Source organism: Carcharodon carcharias, chromosome 1, assembly GCF_017639515.1.
Source record: "Carcharodon carcharias isolate sCarCar2 chromosome 1, sCarCar2.pri, whole genome shotgun sequence".
Taxonomy (NCBI): Eukaryota; Metazoa; Chordata; class Chondrichthyes; order Lamniformes; family Lamnidae; genus Carcharodon; species Carcharodon carcharias.
In genome coordinates, this window is record NC_054467.1 from 246485057 (window position 1) to 246508624 (window position 23568).

The 23568-nt window shown below is 44.9% G+C and overlaps 1 protein-coding gene across 2 annotated transcripts in view; it reads left to right on the forward strand.

The window, feature by feature from the left end:
* The first annotated feature begins 13953 nt into the window (after window positions 1-13953).
* dnaaf9 (dynein axonemal assembly factor 9) overlaps window positions 13954-23568 on the forward strand; it is a 237916-nt gene continuing 228301 nt past the window's right edge. For both annotated transcript variants that reach the window (XM_041190151.1, XM_041190158.1), the window contains exon 1: window positions 13954-14070. In XM_041190151.1, the coding sequence (XP_041046085.1) occupies window positions 13976-14070 (95 nt within the window). In that variant the 5' untranslated portion in view covers window positions 13954-13975. The remainder of the gene's footprint in view (window positions 14071-23568) is intronic.

Here is a 23568-nt window from a genome sequence, read left to right on the forward strand (position 1 = left end):
TTGATCCCAATGCCTCAGGGATCTAAATCCCTCCCCCCTACACCATCTCTCCAGCCACACATTAATCTGGTCTATTCTCCTATTCCTAATCTCACTTGCATGTGACATATGGAGTATTCCTGAAATTACCACCTTTGAAGTCCTGCTTTTTAATTTATTTCATAGCTCCCTATATTCTGCTTTCAGTACTGCATCCTTCTTTTTACCTATGTTGTTGGTACCGTTTTGAACCTCGATCTCTGACTGTTCACCCTCCCCCTTAGAATGTCCTGCAGCAGCTCAGTGACATCCTTGACCCTGGCACCAGGGAGGAAACATACCATCCTGCAGAAACATATGTTCCCCTTCCGATAGAATCCCCTGTCGCTATTGCTATCCCACTCTTTCTTCTCCCCCTCTGTGCAGCTGAGCCACTTGTGGTGCCACAGACTTGGATCTTGTGGTGGCATAGTAGTATTGTCACTGGACTAGTATTCCAGAGACCCAGGGTGATGCTCTGGGGACCTGGGTTCGAATCCCACCACAGCAGATGGTGGAATTTGAATTCAATAAAAATCTGGAGTTAGAAGTCTAATGCTGACCATGAAACCATTGTCGATTACTGTAAAAACCCATCTGGTTCATTAATGGAAGGAACTAGGGAAGGAAAAATCTGCTGTCCTTACCTGGTCTGGCCTACATGTGCCTCTAGATCCACAGCAATGTGGTTGACTCTTAAATGCCCTCTGAACAAGGGCAATTAAGGATGGACAATAAATGCTGGCCTAGCCAGTGACACCCACATCCCATAAATTAATTTAAACAAAGATTTCCCTGAGAAACCATCTTTCCCAGCAGAATCCAAAATGGAAAATTTGTTAGAGAGGGAGATGGACCCAGGGGATTCCTACACTACCTGCCTAGTGCTTTTACTCTGCCTGTCAGTCATCCATTCCCTTTCTGCCTGTGCACTCTTTACCTGCAGTGTGACCACCTCACTGTGTGTGCTATCCACGAAGATCTCATCCTTGTGGATGCTCATAGTGACTCCAGCCACAGCTCCAGTTGCAAAATGTGGATTTTGAGTAGCTGCAGCTGGAAACACTTGTTGCACACGTGGTCACCCTGGACACTGGAAGAGTCCTTGATTTCCCACACCACATCAGGAGGAACATTCCATTTGGCTGAGAAGCCCTGCCATGACCTATTCTTAAACTACACGCTTTACTGTTACTTCTTCTTCTTTAGAGGATATTAAGGACAGTAGAAACACTCACCAAGTACTACTTACCATTCTTCTTACTGAGGAAAAGTAGAAAATGAAAGGATCCCTCCTTCTGTCTTCACTGAACTCTCATCAAACTCCAACTTAAGCACTCTACTGCAGCCAATAGCAGCACTCCAGGGCAGACAAAAGCAGCACTTCAGGTGGCTTGCTTTTTATGCTGTCTGAATATAGCTTCTGAAAACCTGTTTCAGCCAGTTAACTAATTAACTAGCTGCAGCTACAAGCAGAGCCTGTATAACCCCTGTTTTAAAGCTGGACTAAGACTCACCTTCTCCAACCCAAAGAGCAACTTTTAGTTGGTTGCTAAATTAAATGAAAATTAGACTTCAGATAGAAATTAACCCTAAAAAGTCTATCTCTCGCCAGTATGGCCAAACCTCGGAGTTCAGATATCATTCTGGTAAATCTATGCGGGACTCTCTCCAAGGCCAATATATCCATCCATAGTGTGGTGGCCAGAACTGCTCCAGGTATGGTCTAACTTTGTATAGCTGAAGCATGACTTCTACCCCTTGTATTCTTGTCCTCTAGATATAAAGGTCAGTATCCCATTAGCCTTCTGACTATTTTCTGTACCTATAACCATGTTATGTGCTGGAAAGGATTTGCTCTGGCAGTCTGACTGACTACAATTGCCATAAGTAAAACTATTGTTTGCCCTGATACTCCAACTAAAATCAAAATGTGTAAAGAAATTTATTGGCCCAGATTTTGAGCCAAAATAAGGCATGTTTAATGAGCATGTCATTGTTATTTAGTAAATCATCAAGGAACTAATGACAAGGAAGAGATAACCCATAAATTGAAAATATCCAAACATTGCTCCACCCATTAAGTCTCATGAAATGGCAGCTCACCTTTAACCTACAGTGAATTTCAAGAATCTCTCCATTTGCACATCAAGTGCCAATTAAACTAGCTGCAGAATGTCAGTGCTACTAATTAATAGCATAGGGACCTTTTTAATGAGGAGTTGTATGTTTTTGTCATGCCAATCAACCTCTCTGGCCCAGAAAGGGAACAACTGAATCTGTGGAGCTACTTGTGGGTAATATGTGGTTCTTAATGAATGTTAAAATTTTGAATTGATTAAATTTAATCAGGCCCAGTGTTTTACACTGGCAGTGTGGTGCTAAACTCCTAGCAAATTATGGCATTGCTATAATATATTCCAATGAGAAAGAAAGACTGTATAAGAAGGATGCTCCATTTGGGGTTAACTAAGGGAGGTATCAAATTGAAAGGAAAGATGTCCAATGCTACAAAGATTTGTGATAGGCCTGAAGATTGGAAAAATTTTAGAAACCATCAAAATATCAAAAAAATAAAGAGGGAGAAATTAAAGTATGAGAGTAAACTAGCAAGAAACATAAAATAGACAGTAAATGATATATAATGGTATATAAAAAGGAAAAGAGTTGGAAGGCAAGTGGAATGTTCGCCTTTATTTCAAGGGGGATAGAATATAAAAGTAGGGTATTCTTGCTCCAGCTGTAAAGGGCATTGGTGAGGCCGCACCTGGAGTACTGTGTGCAGTTTTGGCCTCCTTACTTAAGGAGGGATATAATTGCATTGGAAACAGTTCAGAGAAGGTACACTCGGCTGATCCTGGGGTGAGGGGTTGTTTTCTGAGGAAAGGTTGAGCAGATTAGTTATTGTAGTTTAAAAGAATGAGAAGTGATCTTATTGAAACATAAAAGATTATGTGGTCTTGACAGGGTAGATGTTGAGAGGATGTTTCCTTCTTAGGGAAATCTAGAATTAGGGGACATAGCTTAAGAATGAGGGATATCATATTTAAGACGGAGATGAGGAGGGATTCAAGGGTTACGGCCGGATGGTGGAGTTAAGGCCACAATTAGATTAGCCATGATCTTATTGAATGGTGGAGCAGGATCGATTGCCTACTCCTGCTCCTTTTCCTTATGATTTTATGATATACAACTGTGGAATTATTCATGAATGCTAATATTTCATGGAATTTTAGCTGTGATCATAGTGGCATCTGGCATTATTTCCCCATTACTCCAATCTATCAGCCCAGTAAATTCCCTGCCATTGACAAAAGTTAGAACAAAAAGCCTATCTCTATTCTACAGTGTACATCATTCTACTCAAATGGCTTCAGAATGCTTTGAGTAACCTAACTGAGAAGTAACCTAACTGAGATCTTTAAAATTATGAAAGGTTTTGATAAAGCCACCAGAAAGCATCCTTGGGAAACAGCAAAGCTATAGGGCCCATGATAAAATACATGGCAAGAAATTTAAAAAAGGAGCTTAGAAGAAGACTGGTGAGAATTTGGAACTTGCTAATGTTAGTCGGGTGCATAGTTTAGCTTTTCGTGATCACCATCCATCACAAAGCAATTTGCAGCCAATGAAATAATTTTCGAAGTGTAGTCTCTGTTATATTTTAAGCAATGCAGCACTCAGTATGCACAAAGGAAACACAGCAATGTAATATTGACTAGATAATCTGTTTTTGTGATGTTTATTGAGGAATAAATATTGGCCTGGGATAATTAAGCTCTTCTTCGGAATAGCACCATGAGATCTTTTTAATTAAGCAAGCAGTAGGGTCTCATCCAAAAGCCAGCACCTCTGTAATCACAGCACCTCCTCAACACTGCACTGAAGTGGGATTTGAACCTGACCTTGTGACTTAGAGACGAGAGTGCTACCAACTGAGCTATGGCTGATGCTTGAGAAAGGTGAGATGAATAGAGTTAGATGAGGAAAGGTTCAAGGAGGCGCAAGTGGAGTATAAATGCAAATATGTTCCAGCGGGGCAGAATGGACTGTTTCTATGCTGTATATCCTGTGCAATCCTGTGTTTCTGAAAATCAAAATAGAAATGCAAGTCTTGCTTTTTTCCCTATATTGTATGCAATTCTACTGTTTATGCCATTCCAATGCCATACATTTTATTTGATTAATATCCAGATCCAATTAACCAGCCTTCCAAGGGACAAAGAACTGAGGCTGGAGGATGGGGCAGAGTGCGTGCGTGTGTGTGTGTGTGTGTGTGTGTGTGTGTGTGTGTGTGTGTATAGAACACTAGTTTGGCCTCAGCTGGAGTAGTGCTTCCAGTTCTGGGCACCACACTTTAGGATGTGAAAGCATTAGCGATGGTGCAGAAAAAATTCTGAAGAATATTTCCAGGGATGGGGAACTTTAGTTATAAGGACAGACTGGAGAAGTTGGGACTGTTTTACTTGGAGTAGAGAAGGTTGAGAGGAGACCTGATAGAGCTGTTCAAAATCATGAAAGACTTGGACAGTGTAGATAGGGAGAAACTTCTCCCATTGGTGGAATGATCGAGAATGAGTAATTGACAAAAGAAGCAATGGCGTGTGGTTGGGGTCTGGAATGCACTGCCTGGAAGTGTGGTGGAGGCAGATTCAATCAAGGCATTCAAAAGGCAATTGGATTGTTACCTGAAAAGAAAAAAAGTGTAGGGCCACTGGGAGAAGGTGGGCAGAATGGCATTTATATATGAATGGCACTTGGTGAAATGCTCCTTCAGATAGCTGGCACAGATATGATGGACCAAATAGCTTCCTTTTGTGCTGTAACCATTTGTGAACAGTATATTTTATATTTAAAAAATGCACCCTTTGTTGTGGGGTGGCCGAGTTGCCTATTTGTAATAGAGTTGAACTGCAAACACTTCTTGGGTGGAAACATGAAGTGTATTAACAATATACTCAGCAGCAACTACACATGTACTTTCAACTCCAACTCTATCTCTATAATGGCAGCTGAGGTGACCTATACTACTCTCTTATTGGTTACTACAGATCATGTGATCTTCCCTAACAAGTATTATTCTTAAAGGTACATTACACACTAAATGAAACCATAATTACTCCATTCCTTCCCCTTTGACTCGGCTATACATTTTATATTTACAAATACATATTTTTCAAGACAACATAATATTTACACTGGATAAGGAATTTACAAGTTCAGTCTTTTAAGTGGTTTCCTGGTACGTGAGGAGCGTCGCAGCTCCACAACTCCAGATTCATTGTCAGGAACCTTCTATTCCAGAATTGCCTGAGCATCAGGTGCTTCGGTGGGCACTTGCAGTTTGGTATCCTCAACTCTTACGGGAACATCAGACATGTCAGTCCTGGGTTGAGTATCCTCAACAGGAGACACAGACCCGGTCATAGTAACTGGTAGAACCAAATCTTGGCGATTTGTGTCTCTCTTCCTTAAATGGTCCACATGTTTACGGATGATCTGGCCTTTCACCTCCATGTGGTAAGATAGAGATCCAGTACTGCACTTATTTCACCCGGTAACCACTTTGGCCTTTCCTGAAGTTTCTCACATATACTGGCTCTCCTATGGTAAATTTCCTCTCACGGCTCTGTCAGTTGTGTCTAGTTTTCTGGCTTCCCTGACTCCTTTCCACCTTCCCCTTCAAATTCAGCATTATTAAACTCAATCTTGTACTGAGACAGCATTTCAACAATAACTCCGCAGGTGTGACACCTGTTGTTGTGTAAGGGGAAATCCTGTAATGAAAAAGGAAGTCTGCTGGTTTGGTTGCCAAGGAATCGCCAGTTAGCTTTCTAATGCCTGCCTTGAATGTTTGAACTGCCCTTTCAGCCAGTCCATTTGAGGAAGGGTGGTATGGTGCACCATATCAGTTGAGGCTGACAAACGTTGAAATTAAGTGCTATGCTGTTATCAGAAATGACTACTTCTGGTAGTCCATGAATGGCAAAACTCTAGTTTCTCAATTGCAGTGCCTGATGTTGGTGACTTCACCCCTTATGCTTCCAACCATTTTGAATGGGCATCGACAATGAGCAGAAACAGGAAAGGTCCAATGTAGTCAATGTGTAGCTGCACCCAGAGTCTACCTGGCCACTCCCATGGGTGTAATGTCAGTGGCAACTTTTGCAGCTGCTGACATTGCACACAGTGCTTTATTAAACTCTCTATTTTGCCATCCATCCCAGGCCACCATAGATAGCTGCGTGCTATGGTTTTCATTCAGGAAATTCCTGCATGGGCACTGTGGAGTTCCTCCTCCTGTTCCTTTGGAGGAACTATCACTCATGCACCCCACAATAAGTTGCTATCCTGGCTGGGGTCATGTCTTCTGTTGAAGTATGGTTTCATTTAATCATATACGGGTTCCTGAGACCAACCATGTAGCATTTGTTCTTGTACTTGAGATAGGACTGGGTCCCGACTTGTCCAGTCTCTGATCTGTCGAGCACATACCGATGAGGAATCTAAGAAATTTAACAGTAAAGCAAGTTCCTGTGGAACTGGGACGTGCTCATCATTTTCTTGTGAAGGCAAATGACTAAGGCATCGGCGTTTGCGATTTGATTGCCTGGCCTATGTATGAAAGTGTATTCATATGCTGTCAGGATTAAGGCCCATCTTTGTATTCTTGCTGAGGCTATGGGTGGTATAGCCTTTTGCTCACTAAACAAACCTAGCAGTGGTTCGTGGTCTGAAGCGATTGTAAAATTGCAGCTGTGTACGTACTAGTGAAATTTATTGACACTAAAGAAGATGGACAATCTTCTTTTTCTATTTGTGAGTATCCCTTTCCTGCTGTGGTGCGTGTCCTTGGTACATAACCTATTGGCCGTTCCGTGCCGTCATCCATCCAATGAGGTAGCACTGCTCCCATTCCGTAGGGAGATGCATTACATGTTAGCACCAATCTTTCATCTGGTCATAACACAGTAATAGATTGGACGAGTGCAACAATTGTTTCACCTTTATGAAAGCTTCTTTCTGGGGTGCCTCCCAAGATCAATGTTGGTTCTTTCCCAGTAGAGAATGTAGGGGAGCCAGAACTGTTGACAAATTGGCCCGCGATAGTTGATCATTCCTAGGAATGATTTGAGCTCTGAGGCGTTCTTTGGCGCAGGTGCCTCTCTTATCTCCTCAACTGGGTGGAGGCCCGGTGAACCTACCTGGTGACCCAGATAGATTACCTCCCTCACTTGGAACGTGAACTTTTCTTTTTTTAGTCGCACTCCAGCTTGAAAAAAATGTTTTAAGACTTCTTATAAGTTTGCCAAATGCTCTTTTTCAGTGAATCCTGTTACCAATACATTGTCTAAATAGACATAACCTGGGGCAGTCCCTCCAGTAAGTTTTCCATTGTTTTCCGAAAGATGGCACAAGCTGAGGAGACACTGAAAGGCAATCGTGTATAGTGGTACAACGCTTTGTAGGTATTAATTGTGACAAGTTCCCTGGAGGCATTATCCAATTCTAGTTGTTGATAAGCTTGACTCATGTCAAGCTTTGTGTATATTGTCCCTCCTGCCAGCTTGGCATACAGGTCTTCAATTTTTGGAATGGGGTGCCTGTCCAGCTTGGCAACTTTGTTAACCATCAGTTTGTAGTTCCCACAAATTCAGAAGCTAAGGTTTAAGGATGGGGACTATGGGTGCTGCCCATTCTGAGAACTGAATGCTTGTATAATGCCCAGTTTCTCTAAGATAAAAGCAAAAAACTGTGGATGCTGGAAATCCGAAACAAAAACAAAAGCACCTGGAAAAACTCAGCAGGTCTGACAGCATCTGTGGAGAGGAACACAGTTAATGTTTTGAGTCCATATGACTCTTCAACAGAACAAAGGAAAAATAGAAAAGAGGTGAAATATAAGTTGGTTTAAGGGAGGGTGGGACAGGTAGAGCTGTATAGAGGGCCAGTGATAGGTGGAGATTGCCAAAAGATGTCATAGACAAAAGGACAAAGGGGTGTTGACGGTGATGATATTAGCTAAGAAATGTGCTCATGGTGACATTAAGGGTAGAAAGCAGGACAAGCAAGGGACAGATAGCCCTGGTGGGGGTGGGGTGAGGGGAAGGGATCGAAATACGCTAAAAGGTAGGGATAAAACAATGGATGGAAATACATTTAAAAATAATGGAAATAGGTGGGAAAAGAAAAATATATATAAATTATTGGAAGAAGGGGGATCGGAAGGGGGGTGGGAATGGAGGAGAGAGTTCATGATCTAAAGTTGTTGAACTCAATATTCAGTCTGGAAGGCTGTAAAGTGCTTAGTCGGAAGATGAGGTGCTGTTCCTCCAGTTTGCATTGAGCTTCACTGGAACATTGCAGCAGGCCAAGAACGGACATGTGGGCATGAGAGCAGGGTGGTGTGTTGAAATGGCAAGTGGCAGGGAGATCTGGGTCATGCTTGCGGACAGACCACAGGTGTTCCACAAAGCGGTCACCCAAACTGCGTTTGGTCTCTCCAACGTACAGGAAACTGCATTGGGAGCAGCAAATGCAGTAGACTAAATTGAGGGAAGTGCAAGTGAAAAGCTGTTTCACCCCTCCATCATTTTCACATGGTCCATCTCTGACACTTCCCTTCCCTTCCTTGACCTCTCTGTCTCAATTTCTGGTGATAAACTGTCCACCAATATTCATTACAAGCCTACCGACTCCCACAGCTACCTTGACTACAGCTCCTCAAACCCCGCTTCTTGTAAGGACTCCATCCCATTCTCTCAGTTCCTTCGCCTCCGTTGCATCGGTTCTGATGATGCCACTTTCAAAAGCAGTTCCTCTGACATGTCTTCCTTCATCCTTAACCGAAGTTTTCCACCCACATTGGTTGACAGGGCCCTCAACTGTGTCCGGCTCATCTCCCACGCACCTGTCCTCACACCTTCCTCTCCCTCCCAGAACCATGATAGGGTCCCCTTTGTCCTCATTTATCACCCCACCAGCCTCCGCATTCAAAGGATCATCCTCCGCCATTTCCACCAACTCCAGCATGATGCCACCACCAAACACACCTTCCCTTCAACCCCCCCGGCAGCATTCCGCAGGGATCGTTCCCTTCGGGACACCCTGGTCCACTCCTCCATCACCCCCTACTCCTCAACACCCTCCCACAGCACCTTACCATGCAACCGCAGAAGGTGCAACACCTGCCCCCTTACTTCCCCCCTCCTCACTGTCCAAGGGCCCAAACACTCTTTTCAAGTGAAGCAGCATTTCACTTGCACTTCCCTCAATTTAGTCTACTGCATTCGCTGCTCCCAATGTGGTTTCCTCTACATTGGAGACACCAAACGCAGATTGGGTGACCACTTTGTGGAACACCTGCGGTCTGTCGGCAAGCATGACCCAGATCTGCTTATCGCTTGTCATTTCAACACACCACCCTGCTCTCATGCCCACATTTCCGTTCTTGGCCTGCTGTAATGTTCCAGTGAAGCTCAAAACAAACTGGAGGAACAGCACCTCATCTTCTGACTAGGCACTTTATAGCCTTCCGGATTGAATATTGAGTTCAACAACTTTAGATCATGAACTCTCTCCTCCATCCCCACCCCATTACCTGTCCCCCCTCTTCCCATAATTTATATATATTTTACTTTTTCCACCTATTTCCATTATTTTTAAATGTATTTCCATCCATTGTTTTATCTCTACCTTTTAGCCCATTTCGATCCCTTCCCCCCACTAGGGCTATCTGGCCCTTACTCGTCTTGCTTTCTACCATTGTCATTATTAGCACATTTCATAGCTAATATCATCACCGTCAACACCCCTTTATCCTTATGTCTATGACATCTTTTGGCAATCTCCACCTATCATTGGCCGTCTATCCAGCTCTACCTGTCCCACCCACCCAAAGCTTATATTTCACCTCTTTTCTATTTTTCCTTAGTTCTGATGAAGAGTCATATGGACTCGAAACATTAACTGTGTTCCTCTCCACAGATGCTGTCAGACCTGCTGAGTTTTTCCAGGTATTTTTGTGTTTGCCCAGTTTCTTTAGCCTGTTCAGCTCAGTGTTGATTTTTTCTCACAGGGCATATAGCACCGATCTCACCTTCATGAAGCGAGGGATTCCTTCTGGATTCACATAAATCTTGGCCTGCAGGCCCTAGATTTTCCCCAGTTTGTCCTTGAAGATGGTGGTGTCCTTTCTAAGCAGCTCTGGTAGCCCTTTCTCTCAACTGGAAAATTTCAGCCTGTTCTAACTTAATCTCCTTGCACCAATTTTGCCCCAGGAGACTTGGCTCTTCACCTGCTACCAGCATCATGGGTAGCTGTGCCAGTTGTCTTCCATAATGGACAGTTAACTCTACTTATGCCTTTTTTTTGAATGTCTTCACTCCTATGTTTTTAGCTTGGTAGGTGTTTGTTCTAAACTTAATTGATGTTCACCATTATTCAAAAATCTTAAAGTATGTTTCCCAATTGCTGTAGTGGAAGCTCCTATGTCTACATCCATTTTAACGGGTTTGCCATTTATTTTCACCGTGACAGGTATTTCTTCTGACTTTCCAACTCTCAGATTAAACAACTAGTAAATGTCAGAATTTATTGTTTCAGGCTCTTCTACATTGTAGATTTCATTGGGCTTCTTCTTATGTTTACAAGCCTGCTTGAATCTTTCCTCGCACTGCCTCATTATCTGTCCATTTCTGTGACAATAACAGAATTCAATTTTTCTAAACTGCCAACTGTTACAAGACTGATTGAAGAATAATTTTAATAGAGGTAGAAACAATCTCGCTGCTAAGTTATTTTTCTTTATTCTTCGGTTAGCAGGGGCTGTTTCCCGCTTTTTGGCAGAGTCTTGATTTTTCACACCACTTTCAGCTGGGGGTCCCTGCCTGACGTGGAGGATGGTGCCATTTTGCATACCCTGTATTGCTTTTGAATCTCTTACTGGGCTTTCCATGGCCAGCGCTATCTCTAGAGCCTTCTTGAAATCCAGATTCATTTTGGACAATAATCATTTCTGAATAGTGTCCCCTTTCACACCACACACTAAATGATCTCTGAGCATGTCATTCAGGGTCATACCTAACTCACATTGTTCCATTAGTTGCTTCAGATTTGCCATGTAGCATGCAATTGACTCATCTGGGACTCTATTTCATGAATTAAACTTGAACTCCTGCATCATGACTAAGGGCTTGGGTTGAAAATGACCTTTCATGAGGTCTCTCAATTCACTGAAATTATTCGAAGCTGGGGCACTGGGTGCCGTGTAAACTTTGAATCAAATCGTAGGTTTTGCTCTCACAAGTACTCAAGAGGATCGCTTGCCTCTTCTCTTCTCCCATAATCTTGTTCACTTGAAAAAAGAATGTGAGGCATTCGTCAATGGCTGGTTCAAAAGGATCAATTCTCCCAAACTGTGGTATTTTGAGAGAAGATAACTTCTTCAATTCTAACAAGAGCTTGTTACTTACAATCACTGGGCGAGGTACAGTGCCGATTTCTTTTCAGCTTGATTTCCTCTGTTCAATCCTATTTTATCCTTGTTGCCAGTTTATTGTAGGGTGCCCGAGTTATCTATTTGTAATAGAGTTGAACTGCAGACACTTCTTAAGTGGCAACATTAAGTTTATTTACAATATTTTTTTTTGAAAAATATACTTCATTCATAAAATATCTGAAAGAATATTACAAAACATTTCCAAATGGCCATCACAAAAAGTGCAATCATATTCAATTTTTACACATGGATCACGAGGTGCTTCAATACAAATAATGAACACCTCGGACACTTCAACATGGTCATTACAGGCAGTCAGACAGTGCATTGGGATTGGATATATCGACATACATCATGTTGACCCTGAGATGCTTCAGTACAATTATGGTACATTTAGTTTTCACTACATACATTTATTGTGAGTCGTACAACCCAAGGGATCTATACAATTCCTAGCCCCTTGGTGCACTATGACAGAAAGGTCTTAGACAGCGAACTTTCCCATTGTGCCTTTACGGCAGCTGCCCCAAGCTTTACTGCATCCCTCAGCACGTAGTCCTGGACTTTGGAATGTGCCAGTCTGCAACACTCGGTCGGGGACAACTCTTTGTGCTGGAGGGCCAACAAGTTTCGGGTAGACCAAAGAGTGTCTTTCACCGAGTTGAGGATCCTCCAGCTGCAGTTGATGTTTGTCTCGGTGTGTGTCCCTGGGAATAGCCCGCAGAGCACAGAGTCCTGTGTCACAGAACTGCTCGGGATGAACTTCGACAGAAACCACTGCATCTCTCTCCAGACCTTCTGTGCAAAGGCACAATTCACGAGGAGGTGAACAAAGGTCTCGTCCCCACCACAGCCACCTTGAGGGCAACATGCAGAGGGGTAAGACTCCTGGCGTGTAGGAAGGATCTGACAGGGCTTTTCTCACCACCAGCCAAGCTACATCTTGGTGCTTGTTGGAAAGTTCTGGCGATGAGGCATTCTGCCAAACGACTTTGACAGTCTGCTCGGGGAACCATCCCACAGGATCCACCCTCTCCTTTTCCTGCAGGGCATCTAAGGACTTACGTGCCGACCACTGCCTGAAGGACTTGTGGTCAAAGGAGTTTCTCTGCATAAATTTTTCCACGGGGGACAGGTGGTACGGCACGGTCCAACTACTTGGAGCGTTCCGCGGCAGCGTGGCCAGACCCATCCTTTGCAACACCGGGGACAGGTAGAACCTCAGCACGTAGAGACACTTGGTGTTTGCATACTGAGGGTCTATGCACCACTTGATACAGCCGCACACAAAGGTAGCCATCAATATGAGGGCGATGTTGGGCACATTTTCCCCCCCTCGAGGCTTGTACACTGTGTCACTGCGGACATGATCATTTTTCGACCTCCAGATAAAGCGAAAGATGGCTCGGGTGATCGCCATCGCGCAGGAGTGTGGAATGGGTCCAGACAACAGTGAGGGTGCCTCACACCTGATGACCAGGTTCTTGCCCACAATGGAGAGGGAGCATCGCTCCCACATGCCCAGTTTTCTTTGCACCATAGACACTTGCTCCTTCCAGTTTCGAACGCATGCCCCGCTCCCTCCGAACCATATCCCCAGCACCTTCAGGCCGTCTGACCCGACGGTGAAGGGGACAAAGGATCGGTCAGCCCAGCTCCCAAAGAACATGGCCTCGCTCTTGCCACGATTCACCTTGACTCCCGAGGTCAGTTCGAACCGGTCGCAGATGTGGATCAGTCTGCTCACCGGCAGTGGACCCGAGAAGAAGGCAGCAACATCGTCCACGTACAGGGAGGCAATATATTCCGCAATAACTGCACATCTGCTTTCAACACCAACTCTATCTCTACGCTGACTGCAGAGGGAGCCCAGGCCACTCTCCTATTGGTTACTTCAGATCATATGATCATCCCTAACATTATTATTAAAGGCGCGTTACACGCTGAATAAAACCAAAAGTACGACACCCTCCCTCCTCGTTTTGCCGAGGCGCTCGCTGCCCTGAACCACCAGAACAAAGTTGCCGATGACGCTCAGGTGGGCGGGGCTGGGAAACCGGGCACCTACCACATTCGGGAACAAGAGAGGGGTTTCCAGTGCCCCGTCACCTGAAAGCCAACATAAGATCAGCGAGACAGCGCGTCAGCTCAAAAGTCGGGCAGCGCAATACTCGAGATCCTTGTTTGATAAAGAAAAAGGAAAAAAACGATAAACCGAGCCAGGCCCGCCTCCTACCTTTGAAGTGTCGCGGTCCGTCTCTACCCTTCGCACCAAGTGGTTCGTTCGGTTGCCATTCATGAGCCGGGTGATGGTTCCGCACTGATTCGCTTCTCCTCCTCGGCAAAATACCTTTCTTTATTGACCCCGCCTCTCCTGATCGTCGAGACGACAAAAAAAAACCCCTACATGATATACATATATAGGAGTACTTTTTAAATAGGGACAAAGGCGCTGCCATGTTATCGATGCTACAGGAGGCGACGGCGGGGAAGGCGCGGCCGCTGCCGGTCTGGAGGAACGTGCGATCTGAAACTTTCAGCCCGTTTGTCAGGTAGCGCGAGCGGCCGTTAATGGATTCAAATGTTCAAAAGCGGGGCTCGCGCGCCCGGGGAGGAACCGTCAGCGGGTGACAGGCTCCTGCTGCCTGTTTGTACCCGGGCAAGAGATAGACAGTGCAGGGGGGGGGGGGGGAGGGGGGAGCGGAATGTGTGTGTGGGTGGGTGGGTGTGCGTGCAGTTAGTAATCTGTATATATAATTCCACGGTAGTGTCCGCTGTCCTTGAATTTTTTTTGTGTGTTTGATTTCCACTACACATACTGCAAATGTTTTCTTTATGTTTCTCTTATAGTCTTTCTGGTAGGAGATAAAAGCACTAAATGGCTCCTTTTTTTTAAAAAAAATTCAAATCCAACTCCTTGCTCATCGCCCTCCCCTCCCCGCCTCCCCGCCCCCCCCCCATCTTTATCATTGGACTGTCATTTTCTTTTGTCTGAAGGGATTGTCATTTTTTTTCTGTAACTGTATCTTGGTTTTTCTTTTCAGAGCTGAAAGCACAGCAGTGCCAGATTATATGTCATTTTCAGTTCTTCCCACCCACCCCATTCTCCCCCATTTCTCACCCTGCCATCTGTCACTTATGGCACTCCTGTCCCCTAACTCCCTGTGACCCTGTGGTGCCTCTTTAATCCCCCCCCCTGCCTTGGGCACCCCTGAGATGCCCCTGCCCCACCTTGGGCAGCCCTGCAGCCCCCCCCCCCCCCCCCCTGCCCTCCACCTGGGTGACCCTGCATCTGCCCCTCCCCCCTCCCCCCAAAAAAACCTCAGGTGGTCCTGTTGTGCCCCTGTCCCCACTGCCTCACATGACCTCCCTGTCTCCTCCTCTTCCCCCCCCCCCCAATCTCGTGTGACTGCAGCACCCTTCCCTGCCCCCCCCCCACCAATCTTCCCCCCACGCTCCCACCTCGTAACCTGCAACTGGCCCTCCTCTTTCCCCCTTCCCCCAACATCTGGCAATCCCGTGACAACCCTTCCCAGCCCCCCCCAAAATCTCTGCTGACCCATCTCACCCCCAGTCCCCCATCTCTGGCAACACTACTTCTCTTCACTGCTGCACCTCCCACCCCACCCCCAACCCAACCCCAACCTCTGGTGGCCCTGTAGCACCCCAACACCTGTCTCTGTCTTCTTTGCCCAACCCCTTGCTCCTCTTGTGCCCCTAGCTCTCTGCCCTTGGCTTTCCCTGTCTTTGATGGCCCCCCAACCCCCGCCTTATTCTGATGTGTTTCTGTACCCAATTTTTGGCACCCTGCACTTTTTCCCCACTTCATGTTGCTCAGCGGTTCATTTTCCCTCAACTGTCATCAATAAATTAAACTTAATGGCATAAGCTTAAATGTTGGTTTGAATATCAGATGTTAGCTTAAATATCATTGTGGATCCAGTCAACTTAGGGAATATGTTCATCTTCATTGATCCTCGCTTCTGATTCTGTCCCCCTTAGCCACTGTTTAGGGCTGGGCTCGGGCATCCTACTTGGCTGAGCTTTCAACCCTATATCCTCTTAATCATGTGACCACCTGATTCCATCCCTGCAATATTATTCATTTCATCGCCTGAACCTCAAATATATTCTTGCTACCTTAAGCCGCAACCCCACTTTGTGAACTTCAGCTCATCCAAAGCTCCCGCTCACTGTAACATGTTAACTGGGATTCAACAAAGCAATGGTGCTTTATATTTTGTGGTTATTAGTATAACAAGAAATGCAGAAAAATTGACTGTGAAACAATTGCTGATATAGAAAACATTGATGCCTATAGACCTGATTCTTTATTACGTGCTTTTGTGTTGCTGAATAAGATCTTTATTTATAAACAGCATTTAGCCATCAAAAGAAATTGAAATTCCTCCAGTGTAGTAGATAATTGTGTGTGAAACATGGTCTGTTTTAAATGAGCTTTGAACCTTCTGTTAGCATATTTTCTATATTTAAGGTTTGAAGCCCGAGGCACCTGTTTTGTGTGGAATTAGAGAAAGCTGCAGTCTGTTGAGTGCATACATGAAAAATCAGGGCCTTTGGGCATTGAAAGGAATGACTTCCTGTTTGAACCCACTTGTATTTTTTCTGAGATGGTTTTGCCAGTAGGGATGAAAAATCTTGCTCTTGTCTCCAGCTCCCGCATTTCCCTTCGTTTAGATCCTGCAACATGGAGATTCAAAAGGAGCTGTGTGAGTTACATTGGAGCATGTACAGATTTTAACTAAATCTTTTCCCAGAGTCTTTTTACTCTGAAGAGCTCAACCAGCTGCAGCCCACTGAGTTCAAGGGTTCTTTGCAATGTTTTAAAATAAATCTTTTTTTCATTTCGTTCAGTGTGTGGCTGAAACAAGTCCTGATATAACTCACCATTATTCTCACTGTTTTTCCTAATTTCTTTTAAATTTTTAATAGTCTTTCGTCATGTGCATTGCTGTACACAGTGGTGTATGTCTGGTGTGTGACTGAGTCAAAATCCCTTCCGACCATCACTGTGGGTGTACCTACACAGATGGACTGCATCAGTTCAAGAAAGCTGCTCAGCGCCACCTCATCAGGAGCAGTTAGGGGTGGGCAATAAATGCTGGCTTATCCAATGACGCCCACATCCTGTGGAAGATAAATTTTTTAAAACCCTGTGACCGTAAAGCTGCAGGATTGCTTCGGGGTAGGAGATCTAGGCTGCAGCTTCCTAGATTGATCTGGATTCCATGCCAAGGTCGCTATCCACATGCATTCTTAAGAGAACTGAGAGTAATTAGCTCTGCTCAGGAGGGGTGAACCAGCCCAGGTTGAAAACTGAGCTGGTCAAAGCCCCATATCGCTTCTTACTGGAACTGCATTAGTGAACAGGGGATGCAATTTAGCCTGTCAAATTCAGTGGCATAAAAGAGCCCTGATCCTAATACCTATTTTGGAAGAGGGTCCAGGTCATGATATATCAGAGGCCGCTGATAAAAAAAGGGCTGCTTTTTGTTTTTAGAAAAGGTTAAAAAATATTTTTAAACTTATCAGTAATAGCTTGGATTTTTTTTAACGTAGTGCCCTAATGCTTCAATGTAGAAAAATGTTCCAAAGCATTTCACAGAGGCGGACAAAATAAAAGATCTTTACTTATGCAGTGCTTTGAATGAACTCAATGTCCCAAGGTACTTTACAGCCACTGAAATACTTTTTGAAATGTAATGTAGGAAACGCAGTTGCATGCAGTGATGTCCCCCAAACACTAGGAACTCTGTGGTGAGTAACTCACCTCCCCACTCCTCAAAGCCTTTCCACCATCTACATGGCACAAGTCAGGAGTGTGATGGAATACTCCCCACTTGCCTGGATGAGTGCAGCTCCAACAACACTCAAGAAGCTTGACACCATCCAGGACAAAGCAGTCCCATCCACCAACTGAAGCACTCACTTTCCCCACCACTGATGTACGGCGTCAGTGCGTACCATCTACACAACGCACTGCAGGAACTCTCAATGCTTCCTTTGACAGCACCTTCCAAACCCCAACCTCTACCACCTAGAAGGACAAGGGCATCAGACCAAAAATAAAAATACCTGGAAAAACTCAGCAGATCTGGCAGCATCTGCGGAGAGGAATACAGTTAATGTTTCGAATCCATATCACTCTTTAACAGAACTAAGTTAAAATTGAAAAGAGGTGAAATATAAGCTGAGGGGGGGAGGGGGGGCTGGGACAGGTAGAGCTGGTTAGAGGGCCAGTGATAGGTGGAGATAGACAAAAGGACAAAGAGGTGTTGAAGGTGGTGATATTATCTAAGGAATGTGTTAATTAAGGGTAGAAAGCAGGACAAGCAAGGTACAGATAGCCCTAGTGGGGGTGGGGTGAAAGGAAGGGATCAAGGGATCAAAATAGGCTAAAAGGTAGAGATAAAACAATGGGTGGAAATACATTTAAAAATAATGGGAATAGGTGGGAAAAGAAAAATCTATATAACTTATTGGGGAAAAAAAGTGGTGGGGGGGGGGCGGGGAAGATCAGAAAGGGGGTGGGGATGGAGGAGAGAGTTCATGATCTAAAATTGTTGAACTCAATATTCAGTCCGGAAGGCTGTAAAGTGCGTAGTCAGAAGATGAGGTGCTGTTCCTTCAGTTTGCATTGAGCTTCACTGGAAACAATGCAGCAGGCCAAGGACGGACATGTGGGCATGAGAGCAGGGTGGAGTGTTGAAATGGCAAGCGACAGGGAGGTCTGGGTCATGCTTGTAGATAGACTGAAGGTGTTCTGCAAAGCGGTCACCCAGTCTATGTTTGGTCTCTCCAGTGTAGAGGAAACCACATTGGGAGTAACGAATGCAGTAGACTAAATTGAGGGAAATGCAAGTGAAATGCTGCTTCACTTGAAAAGAGTGTTTTGGCCCTTGGACGGTGAGGAGGAGGGAAGTAAAGGAGCAGGTGTTGCACCTTCTGCGGTTGCATGGGAAGATGCCGTGGGAGAGGGTTGAGGTGTAGGGGGTGATGGAGAAGTGGACCAGATGTCCCAGAGGGAACGATTCCTGCGGAACGCCGCCAGGGGCTGAAGGGAAGATGTGTTTGGTGGTAGCATCGTGCTGGAGTTGGTGGAAATGGCGGAGGATGATCCTTTGAATGCGGAGGCTGGTGGGGTGATAAGGGGGACCCTATCATGGTTCTGGTAGGGAGAGGAAGGTGTGAGGGCAGATGTGTGGGAGATGGGCCAGACACGATTGAGGGCCCTGTCAACCACCGTGGGTGGAAAACCTCGGTTAAGGATGAAGGAAGACATGTCAGAGGAACTGTTTTTGAAAGTGGCATCATCAGAACAGACGCAACGGAGGTGAAGGAACTGAGAGAATGGGATGGAGTCCTTACAGGAAACGGGGTATGAGGAGCTATAGTTGAGATAGCTGTGGGAGTTGGTAGGCTTGTAATGAATATTGGTGAACAGTCTATCACCAGAAATTGAGACAGAGAGATCAAGGAAGGGAAGGGAAGTGTCAGAGATGGACCATGTGAGAATGATGGAGGGGTGGAAATTGGAAGCAAAATTAATAAATATTTCCAGGTCCAGACGAGAGCATGAAGCAGCACCGAAGCAATCATCGATGTACTGGAGAAAGTGTTGTGGGAGGGGGCCGGTGTCGGAGGAGAGAATGGCTGAACTTGTTCTCACACTGAACAATTTCTCCTTAAACTCCTCTCACTTCCTCCAAATAAAAGGTGTGGCCAAGGGTACACGCATGGGACCCAGTTATGCCTGTCTCTTTATGGGATATGTGGAACATTCCTTGTTCCAGCCCTACTCCGGCCCCCTCCCACAATTCTTTCTCCGGTACATTGATGATTGTTTCGGTGCTGCTTCATGCTCTTGTCTGGACCTGGAAAAATTTATTAATTTTGCTTCCAATTACCACCCCTCCATCATTTTCACATGGTCCATCTCTGACACTTCCCTTTCCTTCCTTGACCTCTCTGTCTCAATTTCTGGTGATAGACTGTCCACCAATATTCATTACAAACCTACTGACTCCCACAGCTACCTCGACTACAGCTCCTCACACCCTGCTTCCTGTAAGGACTCCATCCCATTCTCTCAGTACCTTCGCCTCCATCGCATCTGTTCTGATGATGCCACTTTCAAAAACAGTTCCTCTGACATGTGCTCCTCCTTCCTTAACCGAAGTTTTCCACCCATGTTGGTTGACAGGGCCTTCAACCGTGTCCAGCCCATCTCCCATGCATCCACCCCTACACCTTCGTCTCCCTCCCAGAACCATGATAGTGTCCTCCTTGTCCTCACTTATCACCCCACCAGACTCTGCATTCAAAGGTTCACCCTCTGCCATTTCCACCAACTCCAGCATGATGCCACCACCAACATATCTTCCCTTCACCCCCCTGGTGGCATTCCGTAGGGATTGTTCCCTCCGGGACACCGGTCCACTCCTCCATCACCCCCTACACCTCAACCCTCTCCCATGGCACCTTCCCATGCAACCACAGGAGGTGCAACACCTGCCCCTTTACTTCCCCCCTCCTCACCGTCCAAGGGCCCAAACACTCATTTCAAGTGAAGCATCATTTCACTTGCACTTCCCTCAATTTAGCCTACTGTATTCGTTGCTCCCAATGCGGTTTCCTCTACATTGGAGAGACCAAACGTAGACTGGGTGACCGCTTTGCAGAACACCTTCAGTCTGTCCACAAGCATGACCCAGACCTCCCTGTCGCTTGCCATTTCAACACTCCACCCTGCTCTCATGCTCACATGTCCATCCTTGGCCTGCTGCATTGTTTCCAGTGAAGCTCAATGCAAACTGAAGGAACAGCACCTCATCTTCTGACTACGCACTTTACAGCCTTCCGGACTGAATATTGAGTTCAACAATTTTTGATCATGAACACTCTCCTCCATCCCCACCCCTTTCCGATTTCCCTCCCCCCCCCTTTTGTTTCCAATAATTTATATCGATTTTTCTTTTCCCACCTATTCCCATTATTTTTAAATGTATTTCCATCCATTGTCTTATCTCTACCTTTTAGCCTATTTCAATCCCTTGATCCCTTCCCTTCACCCCACCCCACCCCCACTAGGGCTATCTGTACCTTGCTTGAGCTGCTTTCTACATTCCTTAGATAATATCACCACCTTCAACACCTCTTTGTCCTTTTGTTTCTGACATCTTTTTGCTATCTCCACCTATCACTGGCCCTCTATCCAGCTCTACCCCACCCTTAAACCAGCTTACATTTCACCTCTTTTCTGTTTTTCCTTAGTTCTGTTGAAGAGTCATTTGGACTCAAAACAATTTTAGATCATGAACTCTCTCCTCCATCCCCACACCCTTTTTGACGGATAGAGCGACGGAGATTGAGGGGCGACTTGATAGAAGTTTACAAAATTATGAGTGGCGTGGACAGAGTACATAGTCAGAAGCTTTTTCCCAGGGTGGAAGAGTCAATTACTAGGGGACATAAATTTAAGGTGAGCGGAGAAAACTATAAAGGAGATGTGCGGGGCAAGTTTTTTATGCAGAAGGTAGTGAGTGTCTGGAATTCACTGCCAGAGGAGGTGGTGGAAGCAGGTACGATAGTGGTGTTTAAGAGGCAGCTTGACAAATACATGAATAGGATGGGAATAGAGGGATACGGACCCTGGAAGTGCAAAATTATTTAGTTGACAGGCAATATGATCGGCACAGGCTTGGAGGGCCGAAGGGCCTGTTCCTGTGTTGTACTTTTCTTTGTACTTTGAAACGTTAACTGTGTTCCTCTCCACAGATGCTGTCAGACCTGCTGAGTTTTTTTGTTTTGGATTTCCAGCATCCGCAATTTTTGGTTTTATCCAAGGGCATCAGACCCATGGGAACATCACCACTTGCAAGTTTCTGCCCATGCCACACACCACCATTCCTTCATTGCTGGATTGAAATCCTGGAACTCCCTCCCTAACAGCACTGTGGGATTCCCTGCACCAGATGGACTGCAGTGGTTCAAGAAAGTGGCTTATTATCACTTTTTTTGAGAACAATTAGGGATGGGTAACATACTGGCCTTGCCAGCAATGCCCATATCCCAATAAAAAGAATAAGTAAATGTGTTCTTTGTTGGAGGTTGGTGTAGGGGAAGAAAGAGGCTCGTTTGAGTCAGATTAACTTTTGATGCCGTTTTGACATCTTTGCATCACATATTCGTTAACTAGTTTCAAGATTGGATGAGTGCCACTGTGGTGGTTAAGATGATTTTCAGGAGGGCTGGAGGTCGATGAGGGGATAATGTGGCATGGTACTGGATGTATCTTTTTTTATTTCATACTTAGTTTTGTAGCTCATACTAACTTTATTTCAATTCTGCACTGTGGAGAATAAATGGAATTGCCCAGTCGGTGGATGTGATTTATTCGGAATAGATTTATAGTAGTGATACTTTTCTTCTGAAGAGAGCAGTGTTTCCCCATTTCGCGCCCCCCACCCACCCCTGTTTAGGCTTTTGCTTGAAAAAATTTGAAAGGAATCAGAATGTTAAATCAATCAATAGCAGTTACTTGGAATTGGCATTTGTGTGACAGTGCAACGTTTGAATTCAAAGTAAGGGAATCTTGCTAGCCTTGTTTATAGCTTGAACAGCAACTTATTAAGAGCAATAACTATGAGAACTTGCTGGAAAATGTCTGGAAATTTGATTCCCAGGCTCGGGCAAAAGATGTTGACTGCTTGAATCAATCATATTTGGGAAGTACATGACTGTACAAGAACTTGAAACTTGCAGATCTGAACTGCAAAAACCTGGTGTGTAGGAAAATTTAAGAGCAGTCTATGCAATTGTTATGTAGCTTGATGTAAGTGCTGAACTATGAAGGTTTTGCTTTCCCTAAAACAATGAGGAAATTGATTTTTGTTTTATTTAGAAATTGAGTTCTACTCAGCCTTTGCATATGACAAATATCTGTGTTGCTAAATGGATATGGGGAGACGGTGGTGTAATGGTAATGTCACTGGACTAGCAATCCAGAGGTGCATGCCAAAGCCCTGGGGACATATTCAAATCCCACTATGGCAGCTGATGGAATTTAAAATCAATTAAAAATCTGGAATTGAAAGCGAGTCTCAGTATTGGTGACCATGAAACCATCATCAATTGTTGTAAAAATGCATCTGGTTCAATAATGTCCTCTAGGGAAGGAAATGTGCCATCCTTACCTGGTCTGGCCTACATGTGACTCCAGACCCACAACAATGTAGTTGAAAAGGTGGTGGTGAGTGCCTTTTTGGATGCAACTGAGTTGCTTACCAGGCCATTTCAGAGGCAGTTAAGAATCAACATCATTGCTGTGGATTTGGAGTCACCAGTAGGCCAAGCTGGGTAGGGGCAGCAGATTTCGTTTCATAAAGGACATGTGGATCTGGAGTCACATGGGCCAGACTGGTTAAGGACAACAGATTTTGTTCCATAAAAGGTCTCTTAATTACCCTCCAATGTGGCCCAGCAAGCCACTCAGTTCAAGGGCAGTTTGGGATGCGCAACAAATGCTGGCCTGGCCAGCAAGGCCTGTAAAAGAATAAAGAAAGAACCGGATAACCTGGTAGTGCAGGTCCCAAGTAAAATTTTGGTTGCCTTACAGATTTAGGAGCATGGTAACATCGTGGTTATATTTGTAGAACAATAATCCAGAGGCTTGGACCTGGCCTAGCCTGATCTGGAGGCACAAGTTCAAGTTTCACCACGCCTCAGAAATTTAAATTCAGTTAATTAAATAGATCTGAAATTAAAAGCTAGCATCAGTAATGGTGATTGTGAAATTATAAGATTGTCATAAAATCCCATCTTGTCACTTCTGACCTTTTTATGGAACAAAATCTGTTGTCCTTAATCAGCCTGGCCTACCTGAGACTCCAAATCCACAGCAATGATGTTGACTCTTAACTGCCTCTGAAATGACCTGGTAAGCAACTCAGTTGCATTCAAAAAGATGCTCACCACCACCTTTTCAAGATCTGTTAAGGATAGCCAATAAATATTGATCATGCCACTGG